This window comes from Pelmatolapia mariae, linkage group LG8 (assembly GCF_036321145.2).
Source record: "Pelmatolapia mariae isolate MD_Pm_ZW linkage group LG8, Pm_UMD_F_2, whole genome shotgun sequence".
In the NCBI taxonomy this organism is placed as follows: Eukaryota; Metazoa; Chordata; class Actinopteri; order Cichliformes; family Cichlidae; genus Pelmatolapia; species Pelmatolapia mariae.
The window spans coordinates 14424501-14452184 of NC_086234.1; the positions used below are offsets into that span (position 1 = coordinate 14424501).

Sequence of the window (27684 nt, forward strand, 5' to 3'; positions counted from 1 at the left end):
TAAAGCACATATGTGTGAATGGGTGAATGACTCTTGTAGTAAGAAAGTGCTTTGAGTGCTCAAATAGACTAGAAATGCGGCGTTTAAGCACCGGTCCATTTAAAGCAAAGTTGGACCAAAGATCAATGCGTGATAAATGAGGATTATTTCAAACTGTGAATGACGCAGAACCGCTCTACTAAAGTCCAAGAATAAGATATGGAGCTGGAAATCTGCATATTGAGGCGAACAAAAGCGAATAACTTACTATAAGGAAGTCCTCGCAGCATTGACAATAGTGGAGATCCTCTCAGCATTGACATAGTCGTATGTCAGCTCCTCTGGATCTGTTTTGCTTCCCGTCTGTGACAGCAAGAGTCCCAGCCAGTGACCCATATCTGCTGATGTCTTAGCCTGGGAGGGGATGGAAAAGAAAAGGACAAGCATTCACTGCAAACCATGCACTTGCAACATCATGTTTTTAAATTCTCAGAGTTTAATTTGGATGCCATTTTTAATTAATGAAATGATTGCTACAGCACCATTTCCAAGCAGCGGTTCTCTGAACTAAACTTAGAGAAATGAACCGTACAAGCTGAGCTGTTAGACTTAACTAGAAAAATATAAGAGGAAAGAGCTGTTTCTTGGATTTAGTATTTTGGATCAAACTGCTTCTTAAGAATTCTCTATTAAATAAGTAAAATTGAGACTGAGGCACGTAAAACAACCTGATATGACACGATGTGTTTACTGCCTTTTATTATTTTGGGAGATTCAAACAGCTTGTCTAATTAGAAGGTTAACTATTACACATATTACATAATGGTTTAATGTCACATATTTATTTGAATTAAAATAGTTTTAATGTTAACCTTATAACAAGAAGGAAAAAAATAGAACACATCCCTGAAGACTAAACACTGAATTCCATTGCCTATGACCAAACACGCACTGCAGCTGGGTGGTACTGGAAGCTTAATGAAAAAGGGTGTAGCATTAGTCCCCCAAAAGCCCAGTACATCCACACCCTTTACACAAAGACGCACACTCGCATATGTACACATGCACCCACACCCACTCAAGCTCCCAGACCACCCTTGTGTGTGCACATATATTACATACGCTGTCTGATGTCAGCAGAAAGTGAGTTTCAGATGAGGACATGTTTGTGTTGAGGGTTCCAAGAAGCAGCTGTGCATCTTTTCTCATTTTGCTGACTCAGTATTTGCTTTTTTCCACATATTTAAATCCCGCCAGACATTTGAGCCCACCGCTTAGAGCTACGCAGTAAGCCCAAAGTAAGCTCTCATCTGAGGCAAGCATGAGCTGCAGACAGGAAACATGCTGTGTGTACATGCGATATCATGGTCTATTTTCAATAAGCTTTGGTTAAGTAGCGCTTTGAGCTTGCAGCACACCACTGTTCCACTCCTGACTAACTGAAACCCGCGTGGTTGGGTTTCCACCCAGTGCAAACAATTTATTCTGCGTGGTAACAAAGCCTCCAGCATTTTCTCACCAATCTAACCCCCCTACAGACATTTAAATGTAGAGAACATAAACTGGTAATCTACCTCTAGAGTTGCCATCTGTGTGCCATCCATGTCAATCCGAAAGGAGTATAGGTGCTCTGGGCTGGGGTCAGGCAAAACATTGCAGCCCTCTAGAGACACAGCAGGTTGGGTTACTTTGTTCTTGCCCTTGTCTTGGTAAAACCACAGCTGTCCATTCTTTATAAGACACCAGCAGGTCCGCCACTGACTGTTCACCAGTACATTGAGGTAGCCTGAAAGGAGAAAACATAAATATGAAGTTTCCTTTTTTACTTCTCTTAGAAAGTAATACTGTGCAAAGAAAACAAATACTGAAGTCGCAGAAGCTTACACTGCGTGGCTTTAAGGTAATTCCACTTGACTGAAAGAAATATATGCTTGCTTAATGTGATAAACCTCACAAATTGCTGTCATATAATCTTGTTTGTTGCTGAAAACCAACAGTCTGCCATAGAGGGTGCATATCATTATGGACTAAATAATTATAATTCAGTAGTACTAACATATATTACAATGAGGAGTTTTTACAGAACATCATTAGACCATGTTCACAGTGAGGTTCAAAACAAACTGGATCTTCTTTAATTTGTATATAACACAGGGGAGAAACAGAGATGATGCTCTTTGTCCCATTTAATGATATGCAGGTGCTCTGCCAGCCCAATCATGAGGTGGGTTGAGTCCTTTTTGACTGACTGATCACAGGGTGCTGGAGTGCATGGTGCTATTATTACCACCAGGAGCCCACAGGGGAGTGTCATATCTCCAGTTTTATTTACTTGGTGTACTAGCAAATGTAGGACTTACTTATCTGATGATGCAGTGAGTGTTAATTTGAAAATATTATGGATATTGTGGATATGTGGATGAGTTGGTGTCATTCTAGTTTTCTTTAGTTAAACACCAAGAAAATGAAGGTGGACGCATCAACAGGTAGCTTTTAGGAGGAGTGTAATAAAGTTACTTAGAGACACTAAAAACTACTTTTCTCTACTTGCTTATTCACAGCGGGCAGCGCCACATGTTTTATACTTTGAGTTTTTACATCAGCTGTCCTTCCTGACACAAACACAAAGGGATTTGTGTCTCCTCCTGGAAAACTGGTGATCTTTTGCTTGTTAGGCGAATGTGTAAATTACTACAAGGGGCAAAATCTGTCATGCAATTCAATCACAAGTGTCTGTAATGTCTCCAACTGTGATGTCTTTGTCGTTGTGGTTGTATTCATCTGACATTTATCATGAGATATAAATGGAATTATTGAAAGGGTAATAAATGTTACTACTACGATATATTTACCTTCGACCGGGGATGTCAAGCTCATTTTATATTACAAGTCATTTATGACTCACTTTGATCCTAAGTGGGTTGGACCAGTGAAACTCCCCTTTCTGTCAGTGTGCAGAAATTTAACTACACTTTTAATCACTGAGATATCCAAATAAAAGAAAAAAGAAGTGTAATTTCAACAATAGGTCGTACTTTTTTCCACATAATAAAGAACTGCTGCTGGAGTAAATGAAAGAAACTGTTCAGCATGACTCTGAGTGTAAATTTTAAAAATAAACGGATTAGAGAGTTTCTGTTAATTCACAGAAAATGTTCTTTTTACCTTTTTTACATTTTTATAGTCAACCTTGAAAAAACAAGAACATTTCTGTTATTTAATTATAATTGTAATTTCTTACTTAATTACTTTGATGTAGCATAAATGGCTATGAAAATACATTTAAAAGCCCAATAATTTATGCCCTTCTTCACATTTTCAAAAAGGCACCCAGTTGGCCAGACTGGAGTCTTTGCTGGGCCGATTCTGGCCCCTGGGTCTTATGTTTGACTCCCTTGCCTTAGACCTTCATTAGACCTCTCATGGCAGTACAAATGCCATCCTGCAATTAAAAGCAACAAACTTTGACCTTTGAAGTAGATTTTTGCGAACCTGAGGTGTCGACACATTTCTCTGGGCTCTCGAGTGCGGAGGGTTTTTTCTTGCCGATGTTCATCAGGTTGCTGAACATTAAACCTGCGCCATATTTTTTCTTCACTGTGGAAAAGAGGAGGAGAAGGACGACAAATTGACTATTTTTTCTTTTTACACCCTCTCCTTGAACATGTGGAGCACAGCAGATAAAAGCTAATACCCCACAGAGTAGCTTACCATCTTTGCTTTCTGGCGTTTCAGCATGGCTGTCTGTGCTGCTGCCGCTCTCTGAAGCCACAGAGTATCTCTCACTCAGCTCTCCCTGTGGGTTCACGGCTATATTTTAGTCATTTTGAAATCTTATCAAAAGTCTCATCAAAAACATGATGTCAAATCACAACAGATCAATGTACCTTAGTACAAATAAGCCTTGGGGAGTCAGACACAGTGTGTTGGGGGTCACAGCTATCAGCTGGCTTGGGGCTGATCTCTTGAATAACCTGGAGCAAAAACAAGATGTTCTCATTTTGATATTGCGAACAAATAAATAACCATCCAATGATCTCGAAAGCAAGCTACTGTGAACGTGTTACCTTCAGCCACTGCTCAGCCTGTTCTTTGCTCTGCAAGCCCAGGACAATGGTCTCCCCACCCACTGGAATAATCTTCAGCTTGTGCTCTTTCCTCTTTAACTGCTTCTCTTTGTAAACAACACTGCAGCCCAGCAGACTCACATCCAGCAGAGGTGTCTGCTCCTTGGAGCTTTTATAGCACTGAGAGAGGCAGAATCAACATGCAAGCTTAGTGAAGGGCGTCGTTAAAAAAGAATTACTGTCCTTTAATTTTAGCTGCACACTGACCAAAACAAGCTAAAAGTTAAATAGTAAATGTTGTCAACCAATCAGTGTTTAGAATAATCAGCAGATTTGTTTAGTTACTAGGCAGTGTTCTCAACCATAAACCATTACCTACCTATCTAACAGCAAAGTAGAAATTGGGTAAAATTATGTATGTGTTTATTGATTTGAATCATATTAGAATAAAATTTTTACAGCAGAAAATTTAAGAAAGTGAAAACATCCGCTCGTGCAAACTCCATGCTTTAGATAGCCTGTTTAAAAAAGTGTTCATTGGTAATTACCCTCTAGAATGCGAGATTAGCAACCGGGGGAACACTTAGGCAAACATAGCAGGCAGGTATTCATTGCATTTGTCTTTTAATACCAAGAAAAATATAAAAATATAACAAGTCAGTTTCAGAGGAAGTTGCAAATGTGTTGTCACAGATCTATTTCTTGACAGCTGTTCGTTCAGCGCTTGCTATTAAGAATCTCTGGTAGCTGTCAGTTGAACAGTTAAAAAGTAAAGCCTACACACCGGTTTTCTAGCATACAAAATATTACAGGGATTATACACCACCCTATTATTTTCAATATATGGGCTAATTTGGTTCAGATTTTTTTCCCTGTATGTATCACAACACAATCATAACACGCAATATCATAACACAAAACCTCACTGCAGCGTTAATACAGTCATTTACCCACCAGCAGATGATGGTCTTTGACAACGCAAAGCTGTTTGGCCCACTGGCCAAGCCATTTCTTCCTCCACAGGAAAGCGCAGATGCGAGCATCTTTCATCAGCTCAATAGACGCCTCTGCTGATGGCCACTGGTGCTGAGCTGATGACGACTTCTCTCTGGTCACTTCCTCCTCATCGTAGGACTCGTATGAGCTGCTTACCGCCTCGCCATCATCTAGGAAGGGCAAGCAAAGCTAAAGATTACGACACTGCATGGGCTACAAGGGATGAAAAATGGCAGGGTGTCGAAAGCAAGGATTAGGAGAAGCAAAATCTGTGCGATGAGAGTGAATGAAAAATAAAGTTAATCTCTGTTTTTTGGCCCTTTGCGACTTCCTTGAACGGAGGAGGATTTCCTAAAGCATTGAGCAAACACACATTTTCAGTACTGATGGTAAGCAGACAGGAAAATGATGAAACAAAGTTATGATGAAAGGGAAAATAATAAACTCAGGAAATTGATAGTATGAGGCTGATTGATGATGAAACTCTTTCCTTACATGCACTGCGCTGATAAAACTGGACAACGAGCACTTTGGGGACATGCTGGCTTCCCAATTTGAATTTTGGATTTATGCAATCGCCTGCATTCATGCCACACAGACAGACAAACAAGTCCTAGCTACCCCTGGTGATAACAGCATAGACCACACTGTCAGAGCTGTACTCTCGTATCCAGGGCCCTGAGCGATGGCCAAAACAGTCCAGATCTATATAATATCAAAGGAAACAGGAGGAAGAAAGCAACATAGGGGAGATTGGACAGAACATAATGCCTTTGAATAATAATCATAGAAAAGATTACAAAAATAAATAAATCTTGTACATATTCATTATTGCATTCTCTTTGGCCTATTCACATATGTTTACTTTTTCAAATACATTCACGGGCCACTTCATTTTTTCTTCAAAGCTGCCTTAAGTCTTTGTGGCATAGATTCAACAAGGTGCTGGAAACATTCCTCTGAGGTTTTTGTCCATATTGACATGATAACATCACACAGTTGCTGCTGATTTGTCGGCTGTATATCCGTGATTTAAATCTCTTGAGCCCTGGTGACTGAGGACTCCACTTGAGCACAAAGAACTCATTGTCGTGTTCCAGAAATCAGATTATCTGAGCCTTGTGAGATGGTGTGTTATCCAGTTGGAAGCAGTCATCAGAAGATGGCTACACTGTTGTCATGAAGGGATGGACATGGTCAGCAACAATACTCAGAAGGCTACGGTGTTTAAATTATGGTCAGTTGGTACTAAGGGGTCCAAAGTGTGGCAAGAAAGCATGCCCCACACCATTACGCCACCACCACCAACCAGAAGGATGGGTCTACTTTCATGTTGTTTGTGCCAAATTCTGTCTTCTTTTGTCCAATTTTGGCAACAATCAAATCCGAAGTATAGCAGTTTTCATTAATATATGACAGGAGTGAGACCCGGTATGGTCTTCTGCTGCTGTAACCCAAGAAATGCTCTTCTGCATGCCTTGGCCATAACAAGCGGATGTTTACTGTTGCCTTCCTATCATCTAAAAACAGTCTCGCCAGTCTCCTCTGACCTTAGTTAAGCATTTTTGCACAGAGAACTCCTGCTTACTGGATATTTTCTCTTTTTTAGATGATTCTCTGTAAACCCTAGAGAAAACTGTGTGGGTAAATCAGCAGTTTCTGGAACAACCATGCTATCACTGATATTCACTTAAACCGCCTTTCACCCCCATTCTGACCATGTCTAAGTGGTTGACACTATCTGCAGAAATAATGTGTGATATTGGCTGGTTAGATATATTTATTAACAAGAAATTGAACAGGTGTACCCAATGAAGTGGCCACTGAGCTTATATCATAAGGTATCAAATCACTTGCAAATAATTCAAATGATTGCTTGTTGCTTACCTAGGCGACGATTATACAGTATGACTAATAACAAATAACCACAGGACAAACAGGACAGAATATTCTTTGCAGCTGTGGTAAAAATGTGTTTAGTAACAATTCTGAAGAAAAAGCTTCCAGTACTGAATAAAAAGCTGACATGTGTTACATTCGAACAATTGTTGCTTAATTCTTTCCCACAGAGCTGTGGAACGCTGCTATTGCGCAAAACTGGTAATACAGACTGGTTTCTTATAATTGTGGTGCGGGTCTTGAATGAAACCACTTAGTCAGTTATTTGTTCCAGTACCTAGGCAACTCTTTTCGCTTTATTTTACAGCTCAAGCTAAAACGTTAAGCTAAGAAAAAGGCACAGCAGGTACATAGTTTAGTTGCATTGAACTGAAACAACAAAAATATATCTAAATGAAAATGGTCTTAATTTAAAAGATTGTAAAATTCAATTTAACAGCGTCAGAATTATGAAAATACACTTAAAAAAAACACTTTCTGTAAAGAAGCAGTCTCAAATATTTTGTGGCACACACTCACACAAACACGAAGAATTGCTTCAAATAGGAAGGCTGCTTTAAAAATAATACTGATGTTCTTTGCAGTAGTATACAGCAAGAGCACTGGGTAACTTTGATGATGAATAAGGTATGAATTCATCACCTGGGGCTGTGCGATAGATGATACGTCTAACTTTGAACACAGTTCTTACCATTGACAGTTTCCTCATAGGGTTGAGCCTCCTCATAGTAACTCTCTGAAGCGTCTGCACAGGCTGGAGCTGGTACTGGAGGCAAAGGGAACGGCTCCCGACACACCACACCCTGACAGATGAGAGAAAGATGAGGGAGTCAAAAACGAGAAAAGTACCCAAAAAAGAGAAGTGTGGGATTGTAAATGTCTGTGCTTTTTGTTCATTTAACTTCACCCCCAAACCTACTGTCATTATAGTTTCTAGACCAGTTGTAATTAAGTGCCCTGAACACACGCGCATACACATGCACACACACACACACATTGACATGTGTTATTCCCACAGGCTGAACATGTGGTTAATTCCAGCTGTCACTTCAGGAATAACTAGGGAATTCCTCGTGTAACCAAACCTCCTCTGACCTGGGAGGCTAGACCTGGTAACTACTAGCATGTTTGCCTTTAGGGAAGAGGGAGTGTTTGCGTGAGCAAGGAAGAAGAGAAGGGTATCGTATATTTGTGTGTGTGTGTGGCTTTCCTGAAATCAATCAGCAGTCTGGCTTCACTTCTGTCTCCTGTGTGGTAAAGACTGTCTCCCCAACACTTAATGCTTGACTAAAATCAAAACCAAAACAGACACATCTGTCTTCAGTTGTGTTTTTGTTTTTTTGTTTTTTATATTTAGCTTCTTCTTTTTTTTTTAATGAAGCTCAGGATTTTGCTCGATAGATTAGACAGATGTTGCTTGTGCAGCATAATGGCTCCTGAATATTTACACTGTTACAACTGAGCCTCACTCTCTCTGTACACCATCACTTTTCTTTGGGTAAATTAAGAATAAAGCTTGACTCAAAGCAGGACAAGCATAGCACTCTACTGGTAGCTACTGGTAACGCTCTCCAGGAGGATGGAAAAGCAAAGTGACAATAAACCTCTTGATTCTTGTTAACAATTTAGGCTATTTCTACTTTGTGACTGACACAAAAAATCACACAAAAAAATAAGATTTTAAAGGCTTATTAAATCTAAATCCACAAACAAATCAATGACATTGTGTGGTTAGACACATTAGTAGACATATAATAGTTAGAAGTTACACAGTACACTAATCTAGCAGAAGATTCTATTCTACTCTATTTTTATGGCCTCCAGGTGCTTTATACTATCAAGTAAAGACCCTAGAATAATGAAGAGAAAACTCTCTGTGAGCAAGCACTCTGGCAAGAGTGGAAAGGAAAAAACCCCTTTTAACAGGAAGAAATCTCCAGAAGAACCCGGGAGGCTCAGAGGGGCAGCAATGTGCTGCCCCTAGTTGGGGGTGAGGTGAGGGAGACAGGATGACAGACACAGTGTGGAGCCAAAGTTATAATAACTGGTTAAATGTAGAGTGGTGCAGAAAGTTTGTCACTGCTATTTGTCAGTCTTATGGGCTGAACTTGCTTCTCTTTTGGCAGTGCATTGGTAGACCATATACAGTCCATCCACCTGCACAGAGCATCTGCTGTCACACGTGTCCAAAGTATGTGGTTCAATCAATCTGTGGTCTTGTGAAACCGAGCTTTGAAAATAAGGAAAAGCGTCCACTGCAGCTCATGCCTATGTTTTCAATACTTTATTTTTGAACTTTAATGTTTTTTCCGAATTCTGCACCCTCGCCCCATTCTGGCCCACTTGTCAACCATTCAGCATTCAACTTACGCACGGTTGAACAACGTGCCGTTTGGTTTTTTGGAGGAGAACATGGGAACACATTTGCATTGCTTTTGCATTTGTGTTCAAAACTTCTCCCCAGGCTATGTAGGCAAACAGCTATGTAACCAGACATAACCATGGTAGTATAAAACAAGCATTAATAATCAGCATCTTTTAGGAGATGCTTTGAAACAGCATTTTGTACCTTTTTTTAAAACTCAGTCTTGTGGGAAAAGCTGTCAACTTCAAGAATGCAGGTAATTTGAAGACCATATTAATTAATCAGGTGTTTATTTTTCACACTTTGAACAACCTTAAACCTTTGGACTCATGCATGATGTGTGGGGGAAGGACCTTCCAAGAAGGAAGAATTTCATCACTGGAAAACAGCCTCAATACCCTGAACTTGCGACATAATCCTATGAAGTATCTATGGTGGCAATCAGAAGATGGCAGATATGCAAGTTTGGTCTTGGTGCAATCTGGAAATAAAATGACTTGCCCGCCTAAAAACTTCAGTAGCTGCCAGTGAAGATGCAATCTATGTATTCTTTTTCTTATCTCAGATAAACTGAGAGATACTGGAGTCAGGCTTCCATATAAGGGTTATTTTTCAGAGGCAGTGAAGTTAAAGGAAGTGAAATAAATGACATATCTCACGCACTGCAATTAGGATTATTCACCTGAATATCATCCAGCCCACACGGTACATTCTTAGTACGGTTTGAGCTGAATCATAAAACGTGTTTTCTTAACTATGCCATGTTTCCCCCCCACCACCACTGTTTGAATTCTTTCACTTTCACTTCTACTTATTGAAATTAGTATACTTTAAAGTATTCTGCTTATTCTGATTATATTTACTTATTGTACAGCTTTCACATTCTCTGAAAGGTTGCAGTCCTTCAGCTGCTCTGTATAGTAAACAGAATAACTCAATATACCATAAGATGAGAGTTTGAATGGTACTTTTAGTTGCCCCAAATGAGCAACGCTTAAAATATATAGAAACAAATGAGAGAGAAAGCAGTGATAAATTGTGTTTAGTGGTCACAAACCTGTGGTGGGTCTTCAGATACAAGAGTGATTTACTGGTTCAGCTTAGAAACAGAACAACAAAAATTAAAAACACAGCCATATTTGTCTGTTTGTGTAAAAATCACAAAATCATTATTTCTGATGTGGGCTGTCAGTGACAGACACAGCAACTCCCAGTAAACAGGGAATTCCCTGTTAGTGAGCTTTTCCCACCATATCACTTCAGTGAGCTAAGACATTTTCAGTAATCCATAGCAGATGTTGTAATAACTGGCGTCATGTCACGGTCCGCGAGCAGTCACAGTGATGAAGACTCACTTGTGTGATCAGCCTGCATGCCTGAACATGGAGGAAAGCAGCCACTAAGCAATGTGTTGGCAGAAATGTTATCACGGCCGTTTAGGGAGGGTAACATCCCTTATACATCATGGAGCTATTTAAGATGCGTCATTATACAAGCATCAGCAAATGTGACTGTCAGTGTGTCATGAGACCTGCTCTTGAAAATAACCAAAATATATAAAGTCTATTTAAACACACAGGTAACTGATGCTGATAATAACTGATGCTGTTACAGGTATATTGGTTCACTTGTGCCCACATATTCTTCTGAACTTTCTTTAATTCGTAAGTGAAACTGTCAGTGTGTGTGTGTGTGTGTGCATGTGTGTGTGTTTCCAGTTAGGTGATAAGCAGAAAAAACCTACCATGTTTTTTTGATAGCAGGAAATACTGAAGCAAATCAGCAACGGCAGAAGTTGTACTCTTGGTTTAAACACTCTACTATGAGGCAACAGTGATAACCACTGAGATAAGATGTTGGCTTACTAGGGTGTCTATTGACCATTGTTATTTTTAATCACAGGAGTTACATCAGTGGCATGTTTGTCATTGAAAAGGCCCTCCTTCTTACTCGTTTATTTCTGGTCTACACATTTCTGTGTAAAATTATTACAACTTTATAATTCAGGTTGTAGAAAATGATGGAGGCAAAACTAAAATGAAGTCATGTAAAGCACCATCCATCCTAATTGCCAACAGGGCTTCAAAAATTAGTTCAACTGTAAAGAAATCAATGAAAATATTTTAGATTTTTCCTGATTTATGATCTAGCTAAATTCTCTCCTCGTGAACTTATCATCTCAATTGCTATTTCCAAGTTAGATTTAATGGAACATTATGTTTATTTTGTATATTAATGTTACATTTACCCCCAGCCAATTACCCAAGTGGCAGAGTGTCTGATTTGGTGGTCTCAGGATCATGTCTCTGCTTCTTTTGCAGATGATCAAGCGGTGACCTTAAGAAAAACTTGCTGCTGAGTATGAAACTATAGGAATGAGAATTAGCACTTCCAAATCTGAGGCCATGGTCAGAAAAAGGATGGTGCACAAGCTGATTTTAAGAATCTCTAGGTCTGAGTGGAGATGGACATCGAAAGATGGATTGATGTGGTTTTGGCAGCGATGTGAGCGCTGTACCATTTTTTTGTGATTAAGAGAGTGCTAAGGGAAGCACTGATCTTCCGACCTTCACCTTTGGCCGTGAGCTCTGGGTAGTGCCTGAAAGAACTGAATCAAGGATACTAGCATCAGATATGAGCTTCTTCCGAAGGTTGGCTGTATTCTCCCTTAGAGGAACTTTGTAAATTGAGAGGGATTCAGAGCCTGACCACTACTCCTCCACATCAAAAGGAACCAGATGAAGTGGCTTGGACATATGTCTAGGATGCCTCCTAGGTACCTTGTAGGTGAGGTCGTCTGAGCATGTCCTGCTGGGAGGAGGCCCTGTAGCAGATCCAAGATACCCTCGAGAGATTACATCTCTTGGCTGGTGTGGGGAGTGGAAGGTCTTGGCATAGAGTGTGTGCCCTGAGACTTGAACCCAGATAAGAAAATTGATGGTGGATCGATGTTATGTTTAGAGTGAACAAACAACAATCGATTACGGGTATGACTGTCTTGGTATTGACAAGTTTCTGCCATATGACAATGTGCTTTCAGTGTCCTCAACACTTAGATCCACCCCTCGCTTGTGATGCCCTGATTTAACCTCTTAAGCCCCAAGCCTAACTGATCTCCTGCCTTTTGCCCCCGTATCAGGGGGCGTTGGGGCTTAAGAGGTTAAAGTATTCAAGATGACCACGGCCAAAATGACAAACTCAATCCAATGGGTGACAATATTGTGGCTATGTCCGTTTTTACATAGAGCTCATGGTTTCATAATCTCACATTACCCCATATATACTGCAAATAACAAGTCAAGAGAGTTAGAGACAAGCCTGGTCTAAGCCTTAATAATAATTATATACAAAAGCAGTTAACAGGAACTTCCTGAGAAAGTTATCATTCTGTCTCTCACTTTTCTCTCACTCTTTCATTGCAAGAGTGTAAACTTCTCCAGAGTTTAAAAAAAGTAGTTAAGAGTTAAGCATCTGTTATTAATTAAATCAAAAAGTCAGGCATTCCAGAGGAACCGCAGTAAGCCACCCCAGACTGCCCACCCACTCTTATCTCTATCTTTTTTTTCTCTTTTTCTTTTAACATTTCCTCAACTCCAAAAATACTAAATTGGCTTGTTGTCTGAGCCAAGCCTGAAGAGAAGCATAGTAGGCCATTCCAGGGAGGTGCTGCACTGATGAAAAAGCATCAGGAACATGCCAGGTGTGTGTATCCATTCTCCCAGAAGACTTTGCTATTCTTCTGTCTCTTTAATAGTCACTTTAGCCCCTTCCTTTCACTTCTCTCACGCACAAACACACTTCTTCACCACAGAAACATCGACTAGAAGGGAAGAAATGAGGAGTCGGAGGATAAATAACAAAGCAAAGAGAGAGGGTGGCGGGGTGTGGTGGAGGGGCTTTGAGTAAAGAGTGGGAAAAGAGAGCCCAAAAAACGAACAGTCAGAGGAACATGGAAAATCCCTGGTTCCCATGCCAAGAATTCGGTGCAGTGAAAACACACACACACACACACACACACACACACACACACACACACACACACAGACACACACACACACACACACACACACACACACACACACACACACACACACACACACACACACACACACACACACACAGTGTATCTGAAAGTCTGCTGGGAGCTCAGTGTAAAAGGTGGTGATAAAAATGATCAGTTTGGTTTCTAGAGAACAGAGTTCAGGAAAAATCCCTGATCCTTTGCCTCTGTTACTTATTACATAGTAACTTTTTTCATTTAGAAATTATGACATTAAAAATTTCATGAGTGAAAAAAAGAAAGAAAAGAGACTATATGTTATCTACATGTCAGGAGGCAGAATGCAAGAACAAAGATTTCACATGACACAAACTATTTGTTTTCCTGTTAGTTTGCCTTCTTGGGAAAACTTTGACCTTTTCTAAAAACTTAATATTTTTGGTACCAGTCCCTTTTTTCAAGCTTAAACCTTTTCAAGTTACCTACTTAAAATGTATAGCTGCAAATGGATCTTCATGTGTAACATTTAAATAGCCATTTAAAACCAAGCTGGATTTAAAGGGATAACGTAATCATGAATAATTCAGTAAATACTTACTTTATGCTAGCCAGTCTTATTGCGGTTATGATAATGACCAGTTGCTGGCAGCCACATTACCGCTACAGTGCATGTCAACAGTTTTCCTTTCCCTGCCTGACGCTTGCAAGTGGCACAGCTGCTATCTATAGTCCATCTCTATTTTAAGACCATGCAGACAGGACGCAATGGAGCTCACACAAATCTTTATTTACCATGCAGCTCGAGGGAAAAAATGGCTATTCCACACTCGAGTCACACACAAAATAATTACTTGAGAGGCCGTTTTAGGAAGAACAGAGATCCTGGTTTAAGAGACCATGGAAATGCCTGAAGGCCTGGGAATCAACCGGGATATTCATGCCGAGAATGCGACCCTTGATCTGGAGAACAGAGAGTGCCAGGCAGGCTGGCTGAGAGTGAGGGTGGAGGACAGTTGGTTCACTGTGGAGCGGGCTTTTCTCCTTAAGTACAGCGACTATTTCTGTGCTCTTTTTCACTCTGGGATGAAAGAAAGTCAGCAAGATGAGCTCTACCTGAAAGGAGGAGTGCACGCAAGAGGTTTCCTCATTGCCCTTGCAGTCTGCAGGGGAGAGAATCCCACCATCAGTGAACCAGATGAGCTTGTCGAAGCGGTCGAGTGTGCTGCTTTTCTACAGGTTGAACATTTGGTCCAGCATCTTTGTGACATTATAGACTCAGACAACTGCCTTCTGCTTTACCATACAGCCTCCATATTTGGGGTGCACGCACTGTTTCACAATGCTGCACTCTTTCTTTGTGACGCCTTTGATGATCTCAAGGATGAAGCAGAAAGTTCAATCCCTGAGGAGCTGCTGCAATACTCTCAAACTTTGTCCCCTTCTTCTTTTATTGCTATAGGGACCCACTCTCCTTCACTGGAGCTACTGCAAGACTCCTTCAGGGTCGTTTGCTACCTCGACGAAAAAGAGGGGCAGTGGAAGCATCTGACAGACCTACCAACTGCTTGCAGCACCTCCATGGCTGGCATAGCAGTGGTTGACAATTGCTTATATATCGTTGGGGGGGTTTTTGGTTACAGTAAGGACACAGTGGACAGTAGCTTCTGCTACAACCCCGATTCAGGACTTTGGATTACTCTCCCAGGTCCCCAGCAACCCAGATATAATTTTACCCTTCTTGGGCACGAGGGTCAGCTCTACGCCATTGGTGGAGAGTCCCAAAAGAAGATAATTTCCACAGCAGAGACGTATGATGTTGTAAAAGGAGAGTGGGCATTTATACAGCATGCGCCACGACCCGTAGCATCTGCAGCTTGTGCTGTCGCTAGACGACGGATATTTATTTGCTTCTGGAAGCCACCAGACACCACAGACATCTATGAGTACGTACCTGTGAATGACGAGTGGAAGCTTGCTACCACACTGATCAGACCTCAGAGCTATGGCCACTGTATGGTAGCTCACAAGGACAATTTGTATGTGATGCGCAATGGGCCTTGTGACGACTTTCTTCGCTGTCTAATGGATTGTTATAATATCACAACAGGCCAGTGGACAGCTATGCATGGGCATTACATCAACAGCAAGGGAGCTCTGTTCACTGCAATGATCAGGGGGGATTCTGCGTTCACAGTGAAACACATGTTAACTCTTGTGTATACCATCACTGAAAATGGATGGAAGCCCCGTAAACAGATGAACGGATTTCCAAAGAGTGGTTCACTGTGGACATGTTTACTCAGGCTTCCCAAGACGGGGCCAGTTATACCACAGCTGGATGCAGAAGGCAAGGAAGGAGAAATGCCTCTGTCAGACCTGTCTGAGGCATATCTGGACGCTATACAGCACTTGTGAAATTATTGTACAACTGAAAAGTAAAGCATTTTTTGAGTTTTTAAATGACAAAGTAAGTCCTAGAAAATACTGCTGCTAAATAATTCTGAAGGCTCCAAATGGACAAAAATTGACTTTATTTCAATGCATCCAATTCACATGCACTCTCACACACATGCTGACAAGCACTTGCACTGATTAACAACAGCTGCTACTGCATTTTATAGTAGAGGAGGCCACTGTGCATGTGTGTGTAAAGTTCAAAGGCACTGACGGGATGTTCTAAACCTTTTTCCTGAAGTCATACTGGGCCAATTCAGAAGCCACTGGTCTCCTAGTCAACATAAAACACAGTGTAGTTCCCTCTCACACACTCCTGAACAATCACCTCTCCAGTCTTGTTGCCCCATGGGTTGTTAAATACCTGCTTCTGTGGGAGAACACATTTCACGAAGCCTGGGCTTGCAACTCTGATGGTTGAGGGAAATGATTTTGGCTTGCATGACCACAGACGTTATTTGTGTCATTATATTAAAACTGCTGCAGCTGGGTTTCAATATCTGACAACAACCGATTAACTTACAGTACTTTTTACTGTAAGTTACAGTACTGTTTTTAGCACTACGCTTCTTAGTGATAGCAGTGCACATACTGTAACACAAGGCCAAAATGCTATCAGTTACATATCAATTTGGAATTTGTCTTCTGGCTTCTTTGGTATACAGTAGGATATCTTGATCACCACTGATTTGTTCCATCTACTATATTACTTCAGCCACTGACTCGGGTCAGTGCTATTAACATTCCCACAACCACAGTGGCAGAGACCCAAATATCTGTGTTTTTTTAAGCCAAATCATTCTGCATCATTCTTCTGTTACTCCAATTATGGAACGGAACTGGTCAACACTTACTGTTCTCGGGGGTGGCAGGTCGGGAAGGTTCTTTTGTGGGACGGGGACACGTTTTGCTGCTTTTCCATTGAGCAGGGCATCTAATCTGTCATCTTGGTAACACAAGCAGAGAGTGGAAGGTCAGTATATACCAGGCATTTTGCACTTAAATTCATTTCGATAGCATACCAGAACATTTCAGGATAAATAAATAGCTGTCATCTTGCAAGTATAAATTCCACATATCCAGCTATCTCGGTTAAATATTAATGCAATGGTATCTTTTTTCTAATATTGTAAGATCTTTACCTTACCATATAAACCATGTTAAGGCAACAGTTTTTGTGAATTGGGGGGGTATATTTGAATATTAATATGAGGCCTAATGAGCATGACAGAGCAGCACAGCAATTTTCTCTTTAAGATTTTCTTCAGTGTCTTATATTTTTTTGGTCTCAAACGTGACCTTAAGAGAACATCCTTAAGCCAACTAGAGTTCGTAAATGTGTTAATAAAAATTCCCTGTCTGTACCTTTGCTCTATACCTTTTTGTATCATTACAAGAATAGAAACACGCTGATATGAACTGCAGTAAAAGCACTGCATTACCACAGGCTGCACATGTACTATTAGGTACACGTACAATAGTTGAACCAGGCTGCCTTTCGTTTTATGAGCAATGCTTTACAGTAAAAGAAAAGGTAAATAAATAAATAATGTAGCTCATCCTATTTTAACAAACAAAGAAAGTTCACTCCGAGTGTATTTCAGTCCCCCCCCCCCACCCCTTCACATGAGTTTCTGTGGTAGACAGCTTGTGGCTTTGCAAGCATCGCTGCTGAAAATATGTGTTAACTCTAGTGCTCATTCAAACCACATTCTTTATCACTGTCCAAACAAAACAGGTCAGTCTCAGATGTTGAGGCTCTGCGAAGAAACAGACAGGAAATGGTGGGCGAGTGCTGAGGAGCTGAAGGGGCCACAGCTTGCAGCGGCTTATCATGTCTGTTCAGTTGAAAGTAAATTGAGCATGAGATGGAAATAGTGTAACAACTATGCGCCATCTGACCTTCATGGATAAACGCAAAATCACACTAAGCCCTTTAAAAAAAAGGGGGGGGGGAGCTGTTTTCTTTGTTTCACATTCAGAAAAATTAACTCTGAAATGAAGCCATCATAACAGGATTATGTAAGTACAGTAGGTAATTTGTAAGCAATATGAATATTAGCTACACTAACAGTATATAATACAGACATGATGAGCTTTTGCCAGAAAACTTTTATGTTTAGGCTGGCAACCTGTTCTGTCGTTTATCCTGATAAAAAATAAGCGGAAGAGAATGGATAGATGGATGGATGGAATAATCCAAGAATAGATGGATGAAACCTAAAGAATGACAAGGAAATGTGACTCTTCAATGCCTAAACGAAATAACAGTAATACCGTGCTAACTACAAGACATTCAACTCTGTGAGGTTGCAAACTTTGCCTTGATCTAAATTTGTTAGCATGCAAAAAATCTACCTAGTTTACCATCTTAGTCAGCAGTGCTTTGGTTTTTACTGGCATGCAACACCGTGTACTGCTGATGTAATGCCACTGAATGGTGGGTGAGTTTGGCAGGTATGTGGTCAGAAAACAAAGAATAAGATCAACTGAAATACATGCCACCAATTATAAGAATTGATATTCATTCTTTTTTCAAAGTACTGAGCTTTATGTCAAATAGATTTTTACACCTGTTAGTATAGTAATTTAAAAAAAAAAGAACCTGCTGGAAAAGTCAGCAGTCACTAATAATTATTGGGATTATTGAGAACAAAATTTTATGAAAGATTTCAGTTTTGTATGGGACATTTGTCTTAATTAGTTGAGCTTGACTCAAACATTGTTATAAAACTATGTCAGTAATTCCGTGTTAAGCCCTTTGTTCATTAGCCCTAATTTTCAACAGAATAACATCTTTAAATATTATTGTTTGAAGCCTGTATTTTTTAAGCGTATACGAGACAATTCAACACAAAGAGTCTGTGTATGAAATATAATTAGTTTGCTGTTGTTGAAGTTGTAAAATGAGTAATTTGTGAGTGTTTTCTTGTGCTAATCCAAATGTATGCAGTTGGTTTTTTGACAGCTGACGATGCCTTATTGATGTAAAAATTTTGCATTGTGGATTACAATTCAGTGCAATGAAGGATCAGCTTGTTCCATAATCCAGTTTGCACAGTGCTTAACTGATCAAACCAGAAATTGAGAGCACAAGAGATTTACATTGTACATAAGATATTTGAGTGGACATAACAGTTTTTATCAACCAAAATTTATTTAACTCATTTGTTATCTATTAACTCATATTACTGTTATATTATTCTTTCACTTTCCTGGTTCACTACGTACAGAATTATGTAATACAATATGGTAAAGTAAGCCAAACAGCCTGGTAAGACTATGAAGTCATTAAAAGACTATGGTGCTAATAAGCAGATCAGTCTGAACAGTGATATAAGCAATTTCATCAAAAATTCATAGCAGTCGAATATCAAATTCATTTAAAGGCATTATTTGAAAACTATTTCATGACTAAACATGACGGCTAGCATAATTGGAGACTGAAAACACCACTGCCTATTTTATTGTTCGTATAAAATACATTATGGACAGATGTGGCCAAGGCAAAATGGGATTGAATATCTGCTTTAATATATTTTAGGCGGGTGTTGATTCATTTATGCCCAAAGAGAAAATGTACACTTCAACAATTGAGTTTCAATGTACAAGCTGGAAAGTGGAACAAGCTGGTGCTTCGGTGCGCTTAACAGTTTACGCGTTTTCATTCAATCTGCCATCAAACATTTACGTTTGCATTTCTTATTATACAATTTTCAAAGCTATACTTACAAGTCTTTGTCAAAGTTCAAAGAGCAACATTTAAAACTCACACCTTTACCATTTTTTTCTTTTCCGGGAATGACTTTGTTCATGTAGATATACTCCTCATCAGCACCTGTAAACAGAGACAGCAGAAGGTGATTAACTGCTGAGAGCAGTGCACTTTGACATAGATGTTTTTGCTCTGTGGTTAGCTACCACAAACACCTTTCTTGAATTTAAGCACACCTTACAAAACAACAAACACAAATGCCAAGAAAATATGAGCTTATGCACAGGTATTTTTGTTTTTTTACTGTTTAACGCTTGCTTTGAATTCCCAAAGTTGATTTTTTTGATTTGGTCGAATATATTCACAGTGTGACTTAACTGCAAACAATAACACGGAAAGAATGGATATTTTGCTTTCCCTTGAGACAGCTGATGGGAAAATCTGATTCCACCTTGGTGCAAAACAAACTTCCATCGTGCTTGTCAAAAAGAAGTCCAGGATAAAGGGAAACTTCACCCAAACAAGTAGTCCATTGTGCACACAGATAGGACCACTATTCACACCCACTCCTACCGTGGCAAGCATTCATCAGGCATTAGTCAGAGTACTCATTGGCTGCACAGATACAGCACTGTGTCACGTCTGTAGTGGAAGTTTTACATTGCTTTTTAATAGACAAGGCAACTCCTGAACTTAATCCACCTGTTCATAACAATCATACATTCACAAAAACTTTACATTTGACTCTAAAAGTGATCCAGTTTCTGTTTCTTTTGCATGGTTAGAGGAGCTGATCAGAACCACACTAAGGAACTAAAGGATGAACTTGACTTCACTTGCACTCAACTCTTCAGGCAAAAAGTGGAGATGATGAAACCTTCTGACATACATCAATGCTAGAGTCAGCAAGGAAAGGACTACAGCTGGAGTCATGTCACTCTCAACATGGTGGAGTAATTACAAGCTGGTGAGGACATCGCCATAACATTGCCACATAAACAGTCTGAACGAAGGCCTTTTCTTGAACAATAAACACAGAGGTTGTGGCTACGAAGGCTCCAGTTGGTTACTGTAACCTGTTATGGGAATTTGTTCCGGAGCTGCAGCACAGTTTTTCACTGGAATTAAATATTTTAGCTGACTTAGATTACCCCGAGAGGAAATCAAACAAAACTCTAACCTTGGGTGATACTGCGGAGAAGGGCTTCTCCTTTGAAATAGATATCATGAGGTGAAACCAAGCAGCAGCAGCATAAAATGATGTTTTGCCTGTACAGTGAAAACAGATTTTCGGGGAACAAAGTTGAAATGCTATTTATAAATTGCTGCTCAGAGGAAGTGAGCATCCCCAGAGGATAAATGCAGCTTCGGAAAAATGATACAGCTTGGAGCCAGAAGAGGAAGTAGGGAGAGACGAGTCCAAGACCCGAACATGGAAAAGCTTGACTGCTGGTGTGTGTTAGTGAACAGTGTGAGAGCTCTCTGAGAAAAACAGGGCGAAAGAGAGTTGACTTTTAAAATCCAGAAGTGAGAAGGTGACAGCAAATGACAAAAATGGCAAAGAATCGGGTCATTACAAAAACCAAACAAACAAACAAACAAAAAGTCATTATCCTATTTGTGCCAAACTATTTTTGAGGTAGTGGTAGCATGTCATTAATTAGTTGCTTCAAAGATTAAGTAGCTGGCATAGAGCACCATAAATCACATCAGCCCACCAGCAGTTGCAAGAAAAATAAACTCATCTGAAGCTGTTTAAAAAGTTAACAAGCTGTACAAGGCTCCAGGTTTTTTTTTTTAGCTTGCTTATAAACTGAAAATTGTAAAAAAAAAAAAAATGCATGAAGCAAATAATTTTGCAACAGAGGGAGGAATGTAGTAAAAAAAAAGAAAAGAAAAAGAGCAATCCTGCAGGCACAATGTGGCTTTAGCTACCAAAATTGTGATAAAGTGATGTTTTTGCAAAGCTTGCAGGGATATGATTACAAAAGGTTAGTAAGAGCTCAAAATAACAAAATAAAACCAGAGTAGGTGGTTTAATAACTTCTCCTAGGCCAGTTTCACTTAAGTGTGGGAAATGCAGGGAATGACCACATGTTACATAAGATACTTTGTTGGATGGCAGATTAACTGCCAGCCGGTCCATGCAGCTTTTGAATGAATTTAAACATTTGTGGTTAACCTTCAACCAGTGTTAGAGTTTTAGATCCAAAAATCAAGAGAACAGTTTAAAGGTTTGTGACAAATTATTCTACTGAAATTAACTTCTTTTTTTAAAATGAAAAACCTAATAATGCACCAAAAAACAAAATAAAACACTGCAACATTGTTGTAAGTGGATTTATGCATACTAATAAGCTAACTAGAAGCACTTCCACAGCAACTTTAAAGTGAACCTTTCATACTTTTTAATTATTTCCTTTCACACACTTATGGTACAAAGAACGTACACCCTCTATCAAGTTTTAACATAAAATCTAGGCCCTAACATCAGGTCTTAAAATTAGCTAAATATAAGCTCAGATGAATAATAAAACATGACATATCACAGTGTGTCATTATTTATTTACTATAAGAAAAACTAAACCAAATTGCTGAAGCCATGTGTGAAAAACTAAGCACATCCCATAATTTAATATGTTGTAGAACCACCAATAATGACGTGCTTATCAGTCTTTCACATCATTAAAGAGGAATTTTGAACTTCTCTTCTTTAAAACACTGGTTCACTTCATTGAAGTTTCCAGGCATTCATTTATGCACAGCTCTCTTACTTAGACTGCATCATTGCAACACTTCGATTCTTTTCCTTTTCAGTCATTCTGTTGTAGATTTACTCTTGTCCTTGGAATAATTTTTCTATTGCATGATCCAATTTCAGGCAAGCTGGTTGTACAGATGGCCTCGCATTGGACTCTAGAATACTTTGGTGTACAGAGCTCATGGTTGACCCAGTGATGCAAGGTTCACGGGTCCTATGGCTGGAAAATCAACCTGAATCATTAACGTCCACCACCGTGCTTGACACTTGGTAATGATGACCTTGACACTAGGCGTTTGTGCTGATATGCTGGGTTTGATTTTTCCAACCGTGGTGCTGTGCACAATGGCCAAACATATTCACTTTGGTCTTGTCTGTCTAAAGGACATTGTTTCAGAAGTCTTGTGGTTTGTTCAGATGCAACTTTGCAAACCGAAGCCATGCTGTCATGATCTTTTTAGAGAGAAGAGGCTTTCTCTTGGCACCTCTTCCAAAGAAGCCATACTTGTACAGTCTTTTTCTAATTGTACTGTCACAAACTTTAACATTAACCATGCTAACTGAGGTCTGTAGAGTTTCTTGGGTTTTTTGTAGAATTTTATTACCTTGGGGTCCGACCACTAAAATGCTAAAACTTGATAAAAGTGCTCACACTTGCAGATAATCAGTTAATTAAAGTGTGTTTGATTAACAACACCTTGCTGCTACTTAATTCCTATCAAAGCAGTTAGGCTGTGCTTAGCTGTTTTAATGTGTTTTGGCTTATTTTTGTTAAAGATAATGACACAGTGTAATATATATGATGATTTTAGTTCATCTAGAGTTTGACCTCATTTTAGAACTTTATTTTTACCAACACTGCACATCTACAGTTGCTCATGGTAGTGTTAAACATGACTAAATGTAACCACTGTTAGACTTGTTTAGGTCATTTCTCACTTCAAATGTTAACAGTAACTTGTTTGCAGTGATTCTACTCTGCAGTTTGCTGTGACTCAGCTAATTCTGCGGTTATTTAGACTTCACAGTATATCTAACCTCTCAGTTACATACTGGGCAGAATAATTTTCTCTTCCTCTCATGAAATTTTCCTAAGGAAGTTATTATATTGTAGTTCAGTAACTGTATGTCTATGACTTGTTTGCACGCTTTCACTTCTTTATTTGTTATTTTTTTAATCAAACATATCAAACTGATTTAAAATTTCCCCATAAAATATCCATGAAAATCAGTTTCTGAATAAATATGAAGTGAGAATTTGGTCATGCGGTTTCAGATTTGTATTTCTGTCTTCATCTGCTTTAAGTTTGAAGTTGTTTGGGCCGACATGTTAGAATATAGACAGATGTTATTTTATTATTACCACTCACAGTTTTCTGACTTGTCTGGCACATATAAGTTAAACTCTAAGCAAGTAGGACAGTTTAAAAAAAAAACTGTAGCTGGTTGCCTTGACCATGTCTACAAGCCTGAATGCACTGAGGTGCAGCCGTGTGATTGGCTGATTAGATATTGCCATTAACAAGTAGAAATTGTGTACCTAATGAAGTCGCTGGTGAGTGTATATCAACTGTACTTTGAAAAGACGGGTGAATAATGGTCCACTGTTTCTGAAAAAGTGCTCTTACCAGTCGAAGCCCTGTAGGACTGGAGGAGATCAGACAGCAAACCCTTCTGGACGGTGGCGTTCCCACTCAGCGTCTCCTTGTCCAAGATGACCAAGAAGCGGTGGAGCTCCATCAGGAGCTGGTCCAGCACTGGAAGCACAGACAGACAAGAGTGGCTCAGATTTACAGGGGTATAAAAATTCCTTTAAATTTTATTACACTTTTCTTGGCAAGAAAATATTTAGAAGCATTAAGACAATGGCTTAAGACCAGGACTGTCAAAGTTCCCATCATCAAGAAAAGCAAGAGTCATGAGGGAAAACAAAGCCTGTAATCTTTCCAGACAGCCATTATCAGAATATTATGCTTTAATTTATGGCAGAGAACTTGTTCAACTTAGGGATTTGTCTTTTAACACTGATTTCAGTTCTTAGTTTAGCAGCTATTCCTTTCCCACTGACTTCCTTTTGTTCCTCAAGTTGTTTGCTGGTTGCCAGCATTTTGCATGGGAGAGACTCCTCTGAGGTTTTTCACTGGCAACAGCTGATAACCACTCAGACTTCATTTCTTATTCTCATTCCTCTCATCGAGCTGTTATTGACAGTTGCAAGTCCGTTTGAGGTTGTTTTGGGAGTTTAGCTAAAGGTCAAGCTCAGAGTAGGGAGGAGCCTAGGCTGGTGTCGGCGGGGCCAGTGTGTCTGGGTGCAGCCCACACACATCCTTCAGGGGTCAGCGCTGAGCTCAGAGTCCTCTCTGCTGTGTGGGGAGCTCTTTGTGTTTTCCTTCACTGTCTCTTGGCCTCATGAATAGGCCCCTTGCTACAGTGGGCCTCAGTGTGTGAGCACTTCAAGAGAAGAGACGGGGGAGGAAATAAAGAAGAAAGACCTTTTTTAAGGAGAAGATGGGGCAGGTAGTGGTGGTAGGGGATAGGGATGCGTAATTATTCCTGACATTTTTTTTTAAGAACTGCATATTTTCTGTTAATTTTCTAAAAAATGATTAATTAATCCATTTTACATGAATTGCAAGCACATATAGCTTTATTAGGTAGGAGCATATTCTGATGTTTGACCATCAAATTCATCCGCTCCTCTGAGCTGACGGTTGGCCCAATGGCTGATGAAAAATGATGATTAGCCAATCAGTGCCAGAGGCGGGATTAACACTGTTTTAAGTTGCTTTCAAGATGTGGACTAACATTAGAGTTGTGTGATACTTATTTACTTGTGTCAAGGCGATAGCATGTCAGTACATTGCCAATACAGATAATATATTATACCTATAAATGTAAAATATAAAATTTTAAACCTATTCTGAACAAATTTTAATGACCACTAAATTACTGTGATTTTTACTTTCCAAAAAAAAGTTAACACAACATAACACATCTTTCACTTTTTCATGTACAAAGCAACATTTTTTTAGACCTTGAGTGTAAATATGCTTGTCTCTAACTTTATGTCAGCTCTGTTGTTTAAATGTGCTATAGGTTATAAATGAAAGACGTGACAGTCAACACAAAAAGTTAAAAAAAATTTTAACAGTGCATGATTGGGGTATATGTTTGAATTTCCAAAGTATAGATCCTATTGTGCTAGAATCAGTCTGATACCAATTGGTATCGATACCATCGATATTTGGATCGATCCACCCACCTCTACATTTAGCACTCCTGAGGCATGGGTACTAAAGAATAATGGACGAACACACTGAGCTGTTTTGACTTTGCACTGCTCCACTCTTAAAATGAGATAAGATTCAAGTTGATACATGGGTATCGTGACTGGTTAGGGAAAATCAAATCTTCTTCTTCAGGAATCCGTTCGAGAGGACATAATGTTAGACTCAAAATGGAAACTGAGTTTTCAAGTTGGCACTCCTGCCTGATACCCAAGGGCAGACTGTAAAATTGTCATGAAACTGAATCTATTCTTTCCTGTTCATGGACATAAACAGTACTTCTCCAAACTGAAAGGGAAACAAAATGTGCCTCAGGAGGCAGGAAGTGGCAGAAGAACAGTTCCAATCCCACACAGGACCACTGTGACTTTCCTTGGTATTAATTTTACACTTGAAGATGACCTTACATTTATCATTTAATATACAATTTCACTCACATCTAATACTGTTCAACAGGGATCATGTGTTAAAATACAGTATACATATGTATACTGTATTTTAACACATGATCCGTGTGTGTGTGTGTGTGTGTGTGTGTGTGTGTGTGTGTGTGTGTGTTGCAGGTGAGAAACATCCTTCCAACTGAAATAGATTTGCTTCCATTAAGACTGGCCCGTACATTAACAGATACACACTGCTGTAAATGAAAAACTGGTAAGAAAAAACGAAAACAAAACCACCAATATTGTGTTAAAATCATCTGACCCCATTTAAAACCTCAACTCTGCCCCACATAAAATGACAGTAAGCTGCCTTTTTTGTTGTTTATTGTCTATTAAAACTGTCAGCTCTCATTTTTTAATGGCTCCTTCCGGCTCAAACTGATTACTGAGCGGTATGTGTCAGCAATCTAGCGAGTGCAATCATTCCCTCTGCTCTGTTTGCTACTCTCCCACACATCGCTAAACTTTTGAAAATGGGGGGAACATTTTGCAGCATAAGGTATCAGGCCCGGGTAGATTTTGCCTTTCGGAAACGGCAAGAAGCTTTCCAAAAGCTACAGCACGCTAGGTTGTTTTTTGATGACTCTAACTCAAGCTGAGTCAACTTCTGCTGAGAGGCACCATGGAAAACATCACTGTATTGGACACATATAGACACACACATACACTGCTCTTTGTCTCAAAGCATTAGCAAAATGATTTAAACCACAGTCATTACAATTCTCAGTGTTTAGCTACTGATGTATGCCTGCTCAATATGAATCTAAACATTTTTCCTGCTCCTTCTTCTTGTGTGTTTGCAGAGATTGACTCAGATGGCCTTTTGGATTGGGGACCCTGGGAAACAAAGTCAGCTGACAGGACAGGGAGGTCTGCAGCAGCCTGTCTCTGTGGGTTTTGGGTTGGCCAGACGCCCACTAAACATCCAGTTAGGGTCCGCAGCCTCCACAGTATAAACAATTCACTTCTGCAGAATGGCCAAAAGGAATCTGAATCAGAGAGGAATACTACTACTACTACAGTGATTTGTAACTGCTGCAGTTAAAACAGAGTAAACAGGGTACATAAGAATGAACTTGCTTTGCTTGAATTAAAACTTTCCAAACACCTACGCGATGTGATCATGGATTTTCTCTTCCCCCTGCCTGATTTTGGACTTCCAGATTTGAGTTATGAACACAGTACATGACCATTTTTTGTCTGACTTCTCCCACACTACGCTTATCAAACACTTTACTGTGTTTGATAAGCGCTCTTGTGCATTGTCAGGCAAATAAGTATCTATTTGTGGTGAATGTAAAGGTTCATAAAAGGTTTCCTGCAATCGCTGGCTAAAGGTTTTTACATTATCCTGACTGTCAAAAAAGAAGGGTTTTTATTTTAAAGCAAATATTAACTAAAAAATATCTTCCTTTTTTAAAGAGCCATCCAAAATTAGGAATCATTTGGTTGTATGTGCAGTTATGCCTATGTTTTTTTTTCTTTTAGACAGCCACTGTGAACTGGTCTTAACCTTTCGTCTTCTGGTTAGGCAGGTTTCACAAAGTTTAACTAAAGATAAACAAACAAAACACTGAGACAGTTTAGTGTCTCTGCTCGGGAAAAACTACCTAAAATGTTAGTTTAGCTTGTTAGAAATAGACAAAAAGCACAAGCTTAAGTTCCACTGAAAAAAGGGGCTTTTTATTTTGTCAGAAGTCTGGCAGATTGAGGAAGCT

At 39.6% G+C, this 27684-nt stretch overlaps 2 protein-coding genes across 3 annotated transcripts in view; one reads left to right on the forward strand and one right to left on the reverse strand.

Annotated features, from left to right (window-relative positions):
* The window catches only part of afap1l2 (actin filament associated protein 1-like 2), a 40867-nt gene that overhangs the window by 3022 nt on the left and 10161 nt on the right, over positions 1–27684 (reverse strand). Inside the window, exons 2-12 of one of the 2 annotated variants that reach the window (XM_063483025.1) lie at positions 23865–23993; positions 19542–19598; positions 16615–16706; positions 7633–7744; positions 5001–5212; positions 4047–4226; positions 3867–3953; positions 3691–3775; positions 3472–3576; positions 1554–1765; positions 248–393 (exon numbers count right to left, since the gene is read on the reverse strand). In XM_063483025.1, coding sequence (XP_063339095.1) covers positions 248–393; positions 1554–1765; positions 3472–3576; positions 3691–3775; positions 3867–3953; positions 4047–4226; positions 5001–5212; positions 7633–7744; positions 16615–16706; positions 19542–19598; positions 23865–23993 — 1417 coding nt within the window. Of the gene's footprint in view, positions 1–247; positions 394–1553; positions 1766–3471; positions 3577–3690; positions 3776–3866; positions 3954–4046; positions 4227–5000; positions 5213–7632; positions 7745–16614; positions 16707–19535; positions 19599–23864; positions 23994–27684 lie in introns of both variants that reach the window. The other variant, XM_063483024.1, reaches the window with a different exon arrangement.
* Positions 14204–15721, forward strand: LOC134633506 (kelch repeat and BTB domain-containing protein 13). The gene has a single exon (XM_063482334.1). It carries the CDS (start codon positions 14204–14206, stop codon positions 15719–15721), a length of 1518 nt encoding a protein of 505 aa, XP_063338404.1.